This window comes from Urocitellus parryii, chromosome 6 (genome assembly GCF_045843805.1).
Source record: "Urocitellus parryii isolate mUroPar1 chromosome 6, mUroPar1.hap1, whole genome shotgun sequence".
Lineage (NCBI taxonomy): Eukaryota > Metazoa > Chordata > Mammalia > Rodentia > Sciuridae > Urocitellus > Urocitellus parryii.
In genome coordinates this window covers 145,650,747-145,668,739 of record NC_135536.1, presented here as the reverse complement: position 1 = coordinate 145,668,739, position 17,993 = coordinate 145,650,747, and the positions used below count along the sequence as shown (strand labels likewise).

Below are 17,993 nucleotides of genomic sequence, written 5' to 3'. Positions count from 1 at the left end.
TCCCTTTGGATTGATTCTGCCTATTATTTTGACTTACCAGAATCTTATGTGGGTGGTTGTGTAGTGGAGGGGAGACCACAGGGTAGCCCATTTCTACATTAGGGCAGTCTGAGGTGGAATGCAGGTTGGGAAGGAAGAGGAGTAAGATAGTATTCTGTATAGGCATTCAGTACCAACCTATATGGCTCACTTCCATTTGCAAAGCACCTTGACTGACATCTTGCTTGATTCTCACAGCAATTTCATCAGACAGCGGAGTTCAGGTGAGGAATCCAAGGTTCAAAGACATCTGATTCTTACCCAAGCTTTGTTAAGTGTGCATGTTCCTGCTGCAGTACTTGTAAATAATTGCCCTGCCTCTTATCCTTTTCTAACTTTTCTTCTTCTTCTTCTTCTTCTTCCTCTTCCTCCTCCTCCTCCTCCTCCTCCTCCTCCTCCTCCTCCTCCTCCTCCTCCTCCTCCTCCTCCTCCTCCTCCTCCTCCTCCTCCTCCTCCTCCTCCTCCTCCTCCTCCTCCTCCTCCTCCTCCTCCTCTTCTTCTTCTTCTTCTTCTTCTTCTTCTTCTTCTTCTTCTTCTTCTTCTTCTTCTTCTTCTTCTTTCTTCTTCCTTTCACTGGTTAATCTAGTTTGTCCTCAACCTTGAGATCCTCCCACCTCAGCCTCTCAAATAGCTGGGATTCCACTTGTACACCATTATACTGGGCTTCATCCTGCGTTCTTTTCAGTAAAAATTTCTCTGAGAGGCAGGTATTTGAAGGATGACGTTTTGACATTGAAGAAGTGATGTAGTGTTAACTTGGAGTAATAAGCTGTGCTTTGTGCTAAGATAGTTAGTGGCTATAAGTTGCCCACAGTTTCTCTCCATCGTTACAAACTCCCAAACACTTCTCTGTAGTATCCAATCTCAGGAAATGAAGTATTGTCGCTATATGAATTAATGCATGCCTCATAATGTTTTATTTTCTCTCATTTATAAGCTTGACTAAGCTTTGACATTTGCTTCTTTTTAAAGCAGTTTCCCAAATGAAATCATCTTGGTGTTTGTATTTGCTTTATTAGTCTTCCATGACTTTAACAGGCAGCCTTAGAAACAAAGGGCCCTTTCTTTACTTCCTTGGCACAATCTGCATCATTTTTGAACATAAGAAAGGAAAAAGATGAAGACGATTTTCCTTTGCTCAAATATCAATGGCATTGTCTAAGTTCTCTAGGCTAAATTAGGTGGAAAAAATAAATCTAAAGTCATTTTGAAAGTATGCAACTTTCTCCCAATTCTAAATCAGAGATCAACAAACTTTCTGTAAAAGCCAAGGTAGTAAATATTGTGGGCTTTATGATTTTAATGACAACTACTCAACTCCACCATCGTAGTTTGAAAGCAGCTATAGGCAAAGCATAAACCAATACGCATTGCATCATGCCAAAAAAGTTTTATTTATAAGAACAAACAGCAAATGTGGTCCCAAACCAGAGTTTCCTGACCCCTATTTTGGATTATTTCAGCGTTGTCTACCAGGAATCTAATTCTTTAACTAAGTGATTTCTTATCAATTATATATTTCAGAGCCTCTTCCTATTATCAAAGCTTCTAGTTGGTTTTTATTTTCTGCAAAAGTAAAGTATGATAATTGCAAAGATGATGACAATTCACTACATTCTAAGCTCATTAAGAGTCAAAGGGAAGTCTGGCATTATAGGGCACCTATTAACCTCTTTCTTTCCAAGATTAGGGTTGCTGTGAGCTATAAATTTACATGGTTCAGGCACATATTAATCTCTAACCTCTTACTGTGTTTTAAACCTCTTCAACAATGATAGAAGACAGGCAGGTTTGTAAATTGTCCAATCAGCATTTTATTCCATTATGGTCATCAGAACCACAGATCTGAAAAGTATCTTCACTTTTATCGTTTAATTCCTTTAGAGAGCAAACAGATGTGAAAAACATTCAATGACTGAGTTGAAAATAAGACCTATTTTTTGCAGCTATTTAGTCACTTTCTCCCATTATGTCTCAGTTTACCCATGTCCCTTTGGGGAATTGTAATTCCTTTTTGTATCAGACTTTTGTGGCACCAGAACAACCAAAGCAATTCTGAGCAAAAAGAACAAGAGGAGACATCACAATACCTGATATCAAAATATAATATAGAGTCATTGTAACAAAAACAGCATGATATTGACATAAAAAAATGATACATAGACCAAAGACCAGAATAGAGGATCAGGAATAAACCCATGCATCTGTAGTCATCTGATTTTCAACAAAGAAACCAAAAACATACATTGGAAAAAAGACAATCTCTTTAACATATGGTTGAAGAGGGAAAACTGAAAATCCACCTGTAAAAGATTGAGACTAGATTTCTCTCACCCTGTAAAAGCGTCAACTCAAAATAATCAAAGACTTTAATGTAAGACCTGAAACTTTGACACTGCTAGAGGAAAACAGAGGAAGCACTTAAAGATATTGGTACTGAAAAGCACTCCAGTAGCTCAGAAAGTAATAGTAAGAACTGAAAAAATGGGATGGTATCAAATTAAAAAGCTTTTGCATAGGAAAAGAAACAATCAACAGTGAAAAAACAGTCTATAAATGGGAGAAAATCTTTGCCAGCTAGTGACCTGACAGGATTAATATCCAGAATATATTTTTTAAAATTCAACACCAAAAGAACAAGTAACCCAATCAATAAATAGGCAAATGAGCCTAGCAGACACTTCTCAGAGGAAGAAAGCACAGATGACAAATAAATACATGGAAAAAATACTCAACATCAGGGAAATGCAAATAAAAACCATACTGAGATTCCATCTCACCCCATTATCAGAACACAAAAGTGACAAATGCTGGTGAGGATTCCAGGGAAAAGGAACTCCTACACTTGGTGGGAATGTAAATTAGTATAGTCATCATGGAAACAGCATGGAAGTTCCTCAAAAAACTAAAAATAGAGCTATTATATGATCCAGCTACACCACTCTTGGGTATATATCCAAGGAAATAGAAGTCAGCATACAAAAGATTCCTGCATACCCATGTTTAGAGTGGCCCTGTTCATAATTTACCAAGTTATGGAATCAGCCTAGATGCCAATCAATGGATGAATGGACAAATAAAATGTGGTATATATGCACAATGGAGGAATATTATTTAACTATAAAAAAGAATGGAATCCTGTTATTTGCAGGAAAATGGATGGAAGTAGAGATCATCATGTTAAGCAAAATGAGCCAGTCTCAGACAAGTATCACATGTTTTCTCTCATATATTGAGATTGGAAAGAAAAGAAAGACAACATGAGAGCAGAAGGTGGCCTACTGGCAAGGGAAAGGAGATCAGGGGAGGAGAAACAGGGGTAAGAAAGGGTAGTAGGAGGGTGGATCAAAGCATGTTATATACATATAGAGACATGTCACAATGAAACCTGCTGATTTGCACAATTAAAGTGCACTAATAATTATGATAATAATAAAAAGATTCTGAGATGAAGGGCAACATAGGAGGAACTGATTCTTAAGAATTTTGTACATAGAATCTTCCCATGAAAGAAAATGATCTTAGAAAATATTTTGGAGAATATTTTTAAATGCTTGTCTTTCTGTTTGCTGAGAAATATCTAGGGACACATTTTTATATGCAAGATTCTTACCCTAAGAAGCTGAAAGAATATTTTCCCACTGCCACATTTACTTGTAACATTTAAATTAGCATTTTTGATATAAAAGTAATATAGCTTTACAGAAGGAAATTTGAGAAATTTAGAAAAGCATAAACAAAAAATTAAAATCACTCAAATACAACTGCTTAGAAAATGAACGGTTGCTAACATTTTCTGACATCTCTCTATGCATTTGTATCCATGTAGATTACCTTAAAATTTTCACATGCATCAGTTGATATATAAACCATTTTAATAACCTGTCTTTTTACTGAAGAATATAAAATGGATATGTTTCTGGGTTGATAAGTAAGGACCGACATTTTAATGGCTATATGACATTCTACAGTATAGATGCACTTAGGGTAACCTGCTTAAACAGTTCCCAAGTGGTTAATGTAAGTGCTTTGTACTTTCCCTTTATTATAGAGCATGCCAATGTAAACATTCTTGTGTGTTTCTTCTTGTCCCTGCCATAGCATTGCTTCAAGATAAATTTGAAGAATTTAATATTTGCATATATACATTTACCATATGTATATTATTTTGATACAGAGAAGTGTATGCCCAAATCATATTCTCCCCTACAGTAAATGAGAGTACTTTGCATCCTCACCAATAGTGGGAAATTTCTCAGCAGATCAATGATTCAGGGTCTCAGCATCCTTTATGGTTGCTATTGTTGTTTTGTAAGTATTTTATATTTTTTAAACTAACACCTGCAAATATATATGAGACTATGTTTGGTGTTTTTGTGAAAATTAACTAATTCAATAACCTAATGAAGCGGGCACTATTATCATCTTTAAATTATCCACAAGGAAACTGTTGTGTAATTTGAAGGTCATATGTCTACTAAGTGGGGGAATCAGTAAGTGAACCTTGCTGGTGATCCCACAGTCCATCTTCTTGACCATAATGCCCAGCTGCCAAGAGGAAAAAAAACTCAGCTGTCAAGCAAACAAGCCTAAACACCAGGGTTCAGAGAGTCATATCCTGACCTCCATGCCACAGTTATTTTTAGCATTTTCTATTTTAATTATTTGAAAAATAATATTGTTGATTTTTTTAGGATGCATCAAGCTCAGAAGAAATCTAAAGAAGCTTTGCCCTACTACAAAGAGGCTTTGGAATATACTGAGATCAGCAAAGGTGAACAAAGTCATGAGTATGTATCAGTCTTGAGGGAATTAGCCGCTGTAGAGCAAGCCCTGGGATTGCACGATGTGGCCATCAATCATTTCTTACAGGTAAGGTGTGATGTACTGGCCACTATAGCCACATTAGACCCAATGTTTTTCATAATCACAAGTGGTTACAACAGCCCTGAAAGTGCCTGACTTTGTGGTTTGTTCTGGTTAAGCAGAACACTTGGCCTAGAGTAGATGTTCAGCAAAGATTTTCATATTAGGTGGCCAAGCAGGTGAGTGCTCTGTACTGTCCCCACTACTAGTTGTATATCTGCCAGCAGCCTGAGGTGGGTTTTCTCAAGTTATGTGCAAAATTTAAGTCCTGTCTCCAACATGAAGTTTCTTTATCCTTTGGTATTTATTTAGAGCTCATATTAGTAAACTGACTGGGGAGTCTTTTCTTAAATGACATTCTAAAAACTTTACCTGGAGCCACTTAGAGTTGTATCAGTTAGCTAGTATTCTACTTTGTCACCATAAGATCCTACAGTGAGTATCTCAGAGTACTATGGAGAAAAAGAACCAGTAGGATCCCTTTCTTTCTCAATATATATATTTAGAAAGAGAATTATTTTAAGTAATTGGCTCATGTGCTTTTGGGATTGGCAAGAAATCCACAGGACAGGCCAGCAGGCTGGAAACTTGGGCATGGTTTCTCTGTTACAGTCACAGACAGCCTGGAAATGTGGGCAGGATTTCTATGTTACAATCCTAAAGCTGAATTCCTTCTGCTCTGAGAAATTTCAGGATTTTTGTCGTTGTTGTTATTCTTTAGGTCTTCAACTGAATGGATGAGGTCCACTTATATGAGTGAGAGCCACTTCCTTTACTTAAAAGTAAGTGATTGCAAATGTCAATCACATCTACAAAAGATAGTCACAGCAACATCTGGACTGGTGTTTGACCAAACAACTGGGCCCCATAACCTAGCCAAGTTGATACCTAACGTCAATCGTGTCTTATATCATAGCATGGTTGAAGAGCACTTTTTAAAATTTTTCTGAGAATGCAAAATATAGACTAACCCATGCCTGTTATTTCAAAGAAGATATAATGACATGGTACTGGGAATACATTATTGCTATGTCTTTTTAAATTTGTCTGACAATTTATACTCCCACTCACAGTGTGTTAGAGTGCCCCATTCTTTCACTTTATCTGGATCATCTCTTTAATCATTATTACCACTTTGTAACATATCATTTCCAGCTTATAGAGAAGGAAGATAGGAATTAGAAAGGTTGAGTGATATGCCCAGGAGGATGCAGCCAATAAATGGTATAGCCCAGATTTAAAACTGGTAATTTTTTTAAAGCAAGATTCTCCTGGCTGATGTGTAGAGAATAGATTTGAAAGGTTGTGCCAAGAGTGGAATTGGAGAGATCAGTCGGGAGGCTACTGAAGTAGTGAAAGCGAGAAATGACAGTGGTGTGGAGTAGGACAAAGGTAGCAGGGATGACAAATTGAAGAAATATTTAGAAGTCATAATTGATACAATATAGAGATTATATATGTGTGTGGCAGGGTGAGAAGTCTGGGATGGCTCCCAGATTCCTGTGTGGATGTTTGGGCCATTTACAGTGGAGGAATAGGGGTGACCAGGTAATGCAGAGATGGGGAGCTCTGTTTAGGATGGTGAGTCGGAGAGGCCTGTGAGGCATATGAGTGGAGTGACAGCTGGCAACTAGGTAACCAGGCTGCAGCTCAGGAAGACACCCACTTCCATACAGAGAGGTCATGATCACCTAGGCAGAGGGAGGGGGAAGGGAGGAGGGAGCCAGAACAGAAAACTTCTGACTAATGACAGAATCTTGAGGAACTTACATAGTCATTGGTCAAGTGAATGATAACCTTGGCAAAGAAATAAAAAGGAGAATGAGAAGAATTTGCCAGGAAAAAAAAACAGAAGAAAAAATAAAAATGAGAGAGATGCCTTTTGTCACTTCTTCTTGATATCTTTTACTATGGAAATAGAATTTTTTTGGTAGGATAAATGGTATTATTTGTAAAGTGCTTAGCACAGTGCCAGATACATAGTGCTACATATGGATTTTTAAGAATTTCTCTCTTTACCAAAGGTCTTTCCTTTTCTGTTCCCCACCCCTACACCTTTTTATTTTTTCTCTCCTTTCATTGGTCACTGGGGCAAAGATGAAGACAGTAAGCAGATTGTATAAAGTGAAATGTGAGGGATTAGATACTAAATGTAAATATCAATTTCAAAAAGTACTAATAGGTGGAGAGAACTAGCCCAGCAAGAGGGCAGAGCTTAGGAAAAGGCCTGAAAGTGAGACAAAGAGTAAACACTGAATATAACCCCGTGCTCTGGACCACAGGAAAGATGCTGGTAGTAGATGGCTATCATTTGGATAAGAGTTGAAAGTCATGTTAAGGAATTTGAGCTTCCTCCTCAGGATATTTGAAGGTTTTCAAGCAGGAAGATTGATACCATCAAATGATTAGTCTTGAAGGAATTTTCTAAGGAGAATGTGGTGGTGGGTAAATAAGCAGGGTAATCACCCAGAGATGACCACCACAGGTCAGGTAGGGGATGATGGTGGCCTGGATTCAGGTGGTATCCCTGGGAATGGAGATGTGTGGGCAGATTTGAGAGACATGTGGGGAATAGAAATGACAGGCCTGGGGGCATATGCAGATGTGGGGGTGTGAAGGAGGGGAGGAGTCCAGGTTTCTGTCAGGTTTCCATTGCCTGCAGGTACCACAGTTTATCCATTCACCTACTAAAGGATATCTCGGTTACTTCCAAGTTTTGCCATTTATGAATATAGCTACTATAAAAAATCCATATATGGGCTGTTACAAGGACATAAGTTTTCAACACCCATGGGTAAATGCCATATGGTAAGAATTGTTTTAGAAGAAACTGCCAAACTATCTTCCAAAGCAGCTAAACCATTTTGCATTCCCACCACCAATGAATGAGTATACCCATAGCTCCCCATCCTTGGAGTTGTCAGTATTCTGGACCATTTTATTGGTTTTAATTTGCATTTTCCTGATGACGTGATCTGGAGAATCTTTTCATATGCTTATTTGCCATCTGTATGTCTTCTTTGCTGAGGTGCTTGTTAAGGTTTTTGGCCCATTTTTAAGCAAGTTGTTTTTTTCTTGTTGTTGAATTTTTAGAGTTCTTTATATATTTTGGATAATAGTACTTTTCCCAGAAGTATCTTTGCAAATATCCTCCTAGTCTGTGGCTTATCTTTTTATTCTCTTGATATTGTCTTTCATAAAGCAGAAATTTTTTAAAAAATATTTATTTATTTATTTTAGTTTTCAACAGACACAACATCTTTGTTTGTATGTGGTGCTGAGGATCAAACTCGGGCCGCACGCATGCCAGGCAAGCGCGCTACCGCTTGAGCCACATCCCCAGCCCAAGCAGAAATTTTTAATTTCAATCAAGTCCAGCTTATAAATTCTTTCATGGATCATACTCTTTGTGTTATATCTTAAAAAGTCATCACAAACCCAAGAGCACCTAGATTTTCTATAGTTTTCTATTTTACATTTAGGTCTGTGGTTCATTTCAAATTAATTTTTTGTGACAAATTTAAACTGTATTTCTAGATTTTTTTTTCCCCATGTGTGAATGTCTAGTTGTTCCAACACTGTTGAAAAGATGTCTTTTGTCCATTGTATTGTCTTTGGTCCTTCGTCAAAGGTCAATTGAGTATATTAAGGTGGGTCTAGTCCTGAGCTTTCTATTCTGTTCCATTGATTTATTTGTCTATTCTTTTGCCAACACCAGACTGAAGCTTTATAGTAAGTCTTAAAGTGATGTAGTGCCAGACCTCTAATTTGTTGTTTTCCTCACTATTCAGTTGGCTATTTGGAGTCTTTTGCCTCTACGTATAAACTTTAGAATCAGTTTATCAATATCCATAAAATAACTTGCCTAGATTTTGATTTGAATTGCATTGAATCTATACATCAATTTTAGAAGAATTAATATCTTAACAGTTTTCCTGTCTGTGAATATGGAATATGTCTCCATTTATTATTTTTTTATTTCTTTCATGAAGATTGTAGTTTTGTAGTTTTCCTCATGTAGGTCTTGTGCACATTTTATTAATTTTGATTTTGTAATAAAATTAAATTCTTAAGGAAATTCCATGATTTCATTTTGGAGGTTCTAACTAAATGTTGTTGTGGGGTTTTGTTATTGTTATTATTGTCGTTCTGTGTGTGGGGTACCGAGATTGAACCCAAGAGCACTTAACCACTGAACCACATCCCCAGCCAAATATACGTGGGTGTATATATTATTAGAGACAGGGTCTCCCTAAGTTGCTTAGGGCCTTGCTAAGTTGCTGAGGCTATCTTTGAACTCATGATACTCCTGCCCCAGCCTCCTAGCCACTGTGATTATAGGCATGAGCCCCCACACCTGGCATTATTGTGTTTTTAATTTCAAATTCCATTTGTTCATTGCTGGCGTATAAAAAAACAATTGACTTTTGTTTAGTTAACCTTGTATCCTGCAACTTGATATAATTGTTTATTAGTTCCAGGAGTATTTTTGTCAATTAATTTCAGATTTTCAACATAAACAAAGATGAACAAAGACAGTTTTACTTTTTTCTTTGCAATCTGTATAGCTTTTATTTCCTTTTCTTATCTGTTTGCATTATCCAAAGTTTCTAGTATGATGCTGAAAAGCCATGATGAGAGGAGACATCTTTGCCTGTTTCTGATCTTAGTAGGAAAGCTTTAAATTTCTTATCTTTAAATGTTATGTTAGCTATAGATTTTTTAATTATTATTATTGTTTTATTATATAGGTTTTTTTAGGTGGACATACAATATCTTTATTTTGTTTTTATGTGGTGCGGGGAATCTAGGCGAGCGCGCTACCACTTGAGCCACATCTCCAGCCCCAGCTATAGATTTTTTAAATAGATATTCTTTATCAAATTGAGGAAGTTCTCCTCTATTCCTAATTTACTGAGTTTTTTTTAATCATAAATGGGTGTTGGGTTTTGTCAAATGTTTATCTGCATCCAGTGATCATGTGATTTTTCTTCTTTAGCTTGTTGATGTAATGGATTATATAAATTGGTTTTCAAATGTTGTCCCCTAAATTTTTAATGACTAAATATAGATCAACACTTCAAGTCTTGGTTCTACCTTTTGCTCTACCAATTTCTAAAATTCAAAGACAGACATCAAATGATAATATGGTAGGAGTCTTCCACCAAGGGCCATTACCCCTGAAAAAAATTCACTGGAATGAGAGATGGCTTCTAAGACCCATCATCAACAGTATGCATTCAAAGATTTAAGTTCAGTTTAGAGAAGTATTCTCCAATCTATGTTCTATAGGATATTAACTATATCACCAGAGTTTGTAGGTCTTCCTGGAAAGTGTGTTTATGGTTTTTTAAAAAATATCAACATGTTTTAAGTTAAAATTAAACAGTTACTTAACACATGGTTTTATAGTGCATTAAATGTACCATTGTGGATTTCAAATAAAGAGGGGGATCTAGTAAGTCTGAAACACTAATGTTATCCTAGTCATAGCTTAGGACACATTGGCTTAGAGGAAAGTAATATAAATGTCCAAAAGCAGGAATCAGCAGAGGGATTCACATATAAATGTGACCTTTCAGAATAGCAGGCCTTTTCAGTCAGAAGTTCTTAGTGCTGTATGAATGGGAAGTGAGTTCTGTTTGTGAGGCCCCAAGATCACCATTTTAAAGTACTATGTCACATTTGTTTTCCTAACCACTGTGTGTGTGTGTATTTATACATATATATATTTATAGAGAGATACATATTTATGAATTTTATATATATTTATATAGACATATTTATACATATATATATTTATGCACACACATATATATACATATGAATATATTTATATAGATATTATCTATCTATATAGATATTTATATGTATACACATACACATTTACATAATTTGTAGGATAATTGTTTGTATATTTAATTATTTGAAAAATATATCTAATACATTATGTCCCTTTACCCATGGATACTTCAGTGTACTTTAGTGTATGTGTTATTCACTCTCCTACAAAGTAAAACATAATATCAAATTTAGGAAATTTAACATTAGTACAAGTCCTGTTCATTTTGTTGATTCTCCCAGTTCTGTCCTTTATGACTTTTTTCCTTCCAATACAAGATCCAATCCAAGATTATGTGCTGCATTTAATGGCTCTGGTCTCCTTTAATCTAGAATAAATTCTTATCCTGTCTTTGTTATTTATGATTCTGAAATTTTTGAAGAAAACAGGGCAGCTGCTTCATAGGCTGGTCTTCTGTTTGGGTTTATATGATGTTTTCTCTGAGTAGACTCTGGTGAAGCATGCTCAGTAAGAGCACTACAAAAGACTGGGCAGAGGTAAGGTGTTGCATCCAGAGACACAATGTCCACCTGTCCTTCACTGGTGATGCTAATTTTTATCATCCATTCATGGTGATGTACAGTTTCTTCACTACATGGTAATGATTTTCCCCCCTCACAGATAATAAGCATTCTGAGATATATTTTTGTTTTTAAAATTCATTCTTTTTAGATATACATGACAGTAGAGTGTATTTTGACATATTATGCATACATGGAGTCTAACTTCGCATTCTTGTGGTTGTAGATGATGTGGAGTTACAATGGTTGTGTATTCAATATATGAACATAAGAAAGTTATGTCTGATTCATTCTTTCTTTCCTTTTCCCATCCCCTCTCAATTTCCTTCATTCCCCTTTGTCTAATCTGATGAACTTTCCTTCCCTCCCCCACCCCTTACTGTTTGCTAGCAACCACATATCAGTAAGAACATTCAGCCTTTGGTTTTGGGGGAATTGTCTTATTTTACTTAGCATGATAGTATCCATTTTCATCCATTTACCAGCAAATACCATAATTTCATTCTTGTTTATGGCTGATTATTCCATTGTGTATATATACATTTTCTTTATCTATTCATCTGTTGTAGAGTACTTAGATTGGTTCCAGAGCTTAGCTTTTAATGAAATATTTTTAGACTATGTAAATATTCTGTTTCTCATCAAACTTTTCCCTGTAATTTTAGCATCCATTGATTAACTTGGAAAGAAAGCAGTCTTAATTGTGATCATTGCAATGATTTTCCATTCTGCTAGTTCATCTAACTTATCCTTGACATTGCCTCTCTTCCCACCCCCACCAAGTTATTTATGTTCATTTGTATGTTTATTTTTTACTTAATAGAATATCTAGAAATCATTTTATAGCAGTTCAAAAAATCTCTATCATTGTCTTGTGTAGATAAATAATACATTTTATACATGTTTAGTAGGGTGGGTTTTTTCCCAAACAATTTCCTGTTTGGACATTTAGATAGGTGTCAATATTTTGCAATTATTTTCATATTGTTGGTACTGTATCTTCAGAGTAAATTCCTAGACATAGGACTATTAGGTCAAAGGGAGTATGCTTTGTTATTTTCATCTTATTGCATAACTTATTAATATTTTATTTTATTGCTAATTATACTACATTGCCAAAATGCCTTTCAACTGGACTTGTACCATTTGCATTTCCATGAGCAATGTGCAAGAATGCCAGTTTCTGAACAACCTGTTCCAGTAAAGTGTATTGTCAAGCTTTTGAGTTAGTTCCAATCTGATGGGTAAAGAAATGACATCTCAGCATAGTTTTAATTTGCATTTCTATTTTTAAGTGGAGTTTTGAATATCTTTTTATATGCTTAAAGCACATTAGTATTTTTATGAATTGTCTTTTTGTGAATTATTCATATCATTTGCCAATTTTTGAATAGAATTTTTAAAAATCTATTTTGCCTCAACTGTTAAAAGTTCTCCATATCTTGCACATATTGCCCCTTTCACTATGATAATATGTGGTAAATATTTTCACCCAATTTGTCATTTTTTTAAAAATTTTGCTCATCACATTTTTATTGAGGTAATTTGTATTCCATGAAATTCATTATTTTAAAGTATCCAATTTATGATTTTATTATATTTACATACTTTTTTTTTTTTTTTTTTGGTAATGAGGATTGAACTCAGGGTGCTTAATCACCAAGCCACATCCCCAGCCCTTTTTTTGTTTTTAGACAAAGTCTCCCCGAGTTGCTCAGGACTTCACTAAGTTGCTCAGGGCCTTGCTAAGTTGCAGAAGCTGACTTTTAACTTGCTATCCTCCTGCCTTAGCCTCCCAAGCCACTGGGTTACAGGTGTGCACAACTGTACCCGGCTATATTTACACAATTTTGCAAACATTACTGCTATCTAATCCCATAATGTTTTTAAGAAACCATGTACCCTTTAGTAGTCCTTTTCCATTCTCTTCTCTGCCCTTTCTTTTAACAACTGCCAGTTTCCTTCCTGTCTCTATGGATTTGTCTGTTCTTGACATTTCATACATGTGAAATCATATGTATGAAATGTCAAGAACAGACAAATATATATATGGCATCTTCCTGTGGTATCTTCAATTTAGCATAATATGTTTATGGTTCATTCACATTTAGCACTTATCAGTACCTCATTCCTTTTATGGCAGAATATATTACATTCTACAGATGTACCACATTTGTTTACTGATTCATCAGTTGATAGGCATTTGGGTTGTTTCCACTTTGGCTATTTTGAATAATGCTGCTGTGAACATTTGTATGTAAGTTTTTTTTTAACATGGATATACCTTTTCTTTTCTCTTGAGTATAAGACTAGGAGTGAAATTGATGATCATATGGTATCTCCTCTATATTTAACAATTTTGAATGTACCTTTTTCCCCACATCCTCGCCAACACTTATTATTGTTTGTATTCATAATAACTGTCATCTGACTGGAGTGTGCCATTCTAACTTAGAGTAGTTTTGATTTACATTTCTTTAATTGCTAGAGATGATGAGCATTTTTTCATATTTTTTGATTGATTGTATATCTTCTGAGAAGTGTCTGTTCAGGTCCTTGGCCCATTTATTGATTGGATTATTTGTATTTTTGTTGCTTAGCTTTTTGAGTTCTTTATATACCCTAGAGATTAGTGTTCTATCTGATGTGTGAGGGGTAAAAATTTGCTCCCAAGATGTATATTCACCTCACAGATTGTTTCTTTTGCTGAGAAAAAACTTTTTAGTTTGAATTCATCCCATTTATTGATTCTTGGTTTTAATTCTTGCACTTATTAAGGAAGTTGGGGCCTAATCCCACATGATAAAGATTAGGGCCTACTTTTTCTTTTATTAGATGCAGAGTCTCTGGCTTAATTCCTAGGTCTTTGATCCTAGGTCTTTGAGTTGAGTTTTGTGCATGGTGAGAGATAGGGATTTAATTTCATTTTGTTGCATATGGATTTCCAGTTTTCCCAGCACCATTTGTTGAAGAGGCTATCTTTTCTCCAATTCATGTTTTTGGCAACTTTGTCTAATATAAGATAATTGTAATTTTGTGGGTTAGTTTCTGTCTGTGTCCTCTATTCTGTACTATTGGTTTACCAGTCTGTTTTGGTGCCAAAATCATGCTGTTTTTGTTATTGCTCTGTAGTATAGTTTAAGGTCTGGTATAGTGATGCCACCCGCTTTACTCTTTCTGCTAAGGGTTGCTTTAGCTATTCTGGGTCTATTATTTTTCCAGATGAATTTCATGATTGCTTTTCCTATTTCTATGAGGAATGCCATTGGCATTTTGGTCAGAATTGCATTAAATCTGTAAAGTGCTTTTGGTAATATGGCCATTTTAATAATATTAATTCTGCCTATCCAAGAGCAAGGTAGATCTTTCCATCTTCAAAGGTCTTCTTTGATTTTTTTTTCTTTAGGGTTCTGTAGTTTTCATTGTATAGTTCTTTCACCTCTTTCGTTAAGTTGATTCCCAAGTATTTTTTTTTTGAGGCTATTGTAAATGAGGTAGTTTTCCTCATTTCCCTCTCAGATAATTTGTCACTGATATACATAAATGACTGCAAATTGGGGCAGCCAATATGGAAAGCAGTATGGAGATTCCTTGGACATCTGGGAATGGAACCACCATCTGACCTAGCTATCCTTCTCCTGGGTTGATACTCAAAGGATTAAAAACAGCAGACTACAGGGCCACACCCACATCAATGTTTATAGCAGCACAGTTCACAATAGCTATGTGGAACCAACCTAGATGCCCTTCAGTAGATGAATGGATTAAAAAATGTGGCATATATACACAATGAAATATTACTCAGCAATAAAAGAGAATAAAATAATGGTATTTTCAGGTAAATGGGTAGCATTGGAGAAGATAATGCTAAGTGAAGTTAGCCAATCCCCAAAAAAACAAATGCTGAATGTCTTCTCTGATATAAGGAGGCTGATTCGCAGTGCTGTAGGGAAGGGAAGCATGGGAAGAATAGAACTCTAGATAGAGTAGAGGGGGAGGGGAAGGGAGTGGGCAGGGGGTTAGTAAGGATGGTGGAATGTGATGAACATCATTGCCCAAAGTACATGTATGAAGACACGAATTGGTGTGAACATACTTTATATACAACCAGAGATATGAAAAATTGTGCTGTATGTGTGTAATAAGAATTGTAATGCATTCTGCTGTCATTTATTTTAAAAAATTTAAATTTTTTTTAAGAATTAAAAAAAATCAAATGTTTGATACCCCCTCCCAAAAGAAAAAACAATTTTGAGGGACAACCAAGCTGACATCCAAAGTGACCTCACTATTTTATATTCCCATCAGCAATGCTTAAATATTCCAACTTCTCCATATCCTCATCAACACATTTTATTTTCTGTCTTTTTATTTTAGCCAGTCTAGCAAAAATAAAGTGATATCTCATTATATTTTGTTATTTTAATTTCTCTCATGACTATGACTATGTTGTACATTTTTATGTGTTTATTGGCCTTTCTATGTTTTATTTGGGTAAATGTTGATTTCAGGGTTTTTGTTTTGCATTTTAAATAGAGTTGTTTGTCTTTTTATTATTTGCTTGGGAGTTATTTATATGTTCTGGAGGCTAGATTTTAAGTGCATATCAGACATATGATTTGCAAATGCTTTTGTCCTTTTAGTGTGTTGTCTTCACTTTCTCGATAGCGTCCTTTGAAGCACGAAAGTTATTAAATTTTGATTAAGTTCAATTTGTTTAGTTTTTCCCCCTCTTTTTGTTGGTGCTTTTGGCTTCACATCCAAGAAACTATTGCCTAATTCTAGTTCATGAAGGCTTACACTGATAGTTTTTTCTAAGAATTTTCCATAGTTTTAAAGCTCTTATAGTTAATGTCTTTGATCCATTTTGTTACTTTGTTTATGTGGTGTGATACAGAAATTCAACCTCATTATTTTTGCATGAGGCTATACAGTTGTCCCAGCACCATTTATTGAAAAAAATCTTAGATTTTAAAACTTTTAAAAATCTTTTATCATTTTTATCAATTTTTTAATCACTTTTTTACCATTGACACCCTTGCCAAAGTCAACTGACCCTAAGTGTAAGGGTTTATTTCTGGATTCTTAATTCTATTCCATTGATCTGTATGTCTGTCCTTTTACCAGTATCACATCATCTCAATCATTGTTGTTTTCCAGTAAGTTTTGAAATCTATAAGTATGAATCCCCCTTTTCCTTCTTTTTTTAAAGATTATTTTGACTATTTTGGATCCCTTACATTTTCATAGGAATTTTAGAATCAGCCTTTCAATTTCTGCCAAAACAAACAAACAACAACAACCCCCCCAAAAAAAAAAATCCTCTGCAATTTTGATAGGCATTGTATTGAATCAGTATTTCAATTTAGGGAGTATTGACATTTTAATAATATCAACTATTTCAGTCCATGAACATGGGATATCTTTCTATGTACTTGGTTCTCTGTTGTTTCTTTGTACTGTGCTTTGTACTTTTTAGAGCTTAGACTTTGTACTTATTTGGTAAATTCATTCCTCAGTGTTTGTTCTTTTGATGCTATTGTGAATGGCAAGTTAATTTTCCAAACTACTTTTTTCTGATCGTTGGTTTCTACTGTCTAGAAAACAAGTGATTTTTTTTATGTTCATCTTGTGTCCTGCAACCTTACTGAATTTGCTATGAGCATTTTTTGCCATGCAATTTCCTTAGTGTGTCAAATTTTCCATCTTTTCCTCAACTGTATTTGAATTTTGAGTCTAAGTTGGAAGGACTTCCCTGCCCCCAGGTCTAAAAGGAATTCATTCATTTTCATAATATCTACAAAGTTTGATGGGTGACTCTTCTTTTTATTTACTATTGAGGTTAATAAAGGTTAGAGTATTTTAAATAGATCATTTTTGATCATTATTAAAGAAATAACTTGATGAAGTAAGGCTAACATTGGCTTTAAAACCAGAAAATCTGATTTGTAGTACAGACTCTGTTTACCAGCTGGTTGATTACAGGCAAGTCATTTAACCTCTATGCCCTGCAAATAATAATAATAACCTCCACAAAAGACTCTATCCACATCACAGAACTGCTCAAAGTCTCAAAATGGAAAGTACTTTGTGAACTATTAGGCCTGCTGCCTGTATAAGCTGCTTTTGTTTGTTAACAATGATTATTAAACATTTATCAATGCTCCCTTTTCTTTAGCAGATTTACCTAAGGTATAAAAAGATACAGGGTAGCCACCACTCTCCAAGAGAATCCATGTCTAAAAGTCATTTATCAAGTATACACAAGGAGGTTTTGTTATCTTCCCTGTTGTTTTTCACTCTTCATTCCTTTGCAGTGAGAGAAACACCCAAAGAGAAAAGACCTTTTATTTCCCATAGAATGTAGAAAAGTTCTGCAGTATTTTAGGAACTAAACCATTAAAATGGAGAAAAATAAACCAAGTCCTGCAGAGCCACACAAGGAAGGCAGCAAGCAGTCCCAGGGACTGATGAAAGAGACTTCACCCCCTCCATCCATTCCTTTGCAGCAGGGTTCCGTGAGAAAACCATGCAAACAGATTGTTTCTGAAACTCCTTATTGGCAGAGTTTGGCAATAAAACCTTATTTTCCTTCCCCAAAGGAAAAAAAAAAATCACAGGATTTCATTTATGTGAGCAAGAGCATGTTTACAGTGTGTGTTTCCAAGGGGTATAAATTAACCCTGGAGCTTGGGTTGCTTTTTCACATCTCTGACACTTGAACT

The 17,993-nt window shown here is 35.3% G+C and overlaps 1 protein-coding gene across 1 annotated transcript in view; it reads left to right on the top strand.

The window, feature by feature from the left end:
• The window catches only part of Ttc23 (tetratricopeptide repeat domain 23), a 94,602-nt gene that overhangs the window by 36,991 nt on the left and 39,618 nt on the right, over positions 1 to 17,993 (top strand). The window contains exon 6 of the mRNA XM_077799766.1: positions 4,734 to 4,911. Within this exon, the coding sequence (XP_077655892.1) occupies positions 4,734 to 4,911 (178 nt within the window). The remainder of the gene's footprint in view (positions 1 to 4,733; positions 4,912 to 17,993) is intronic.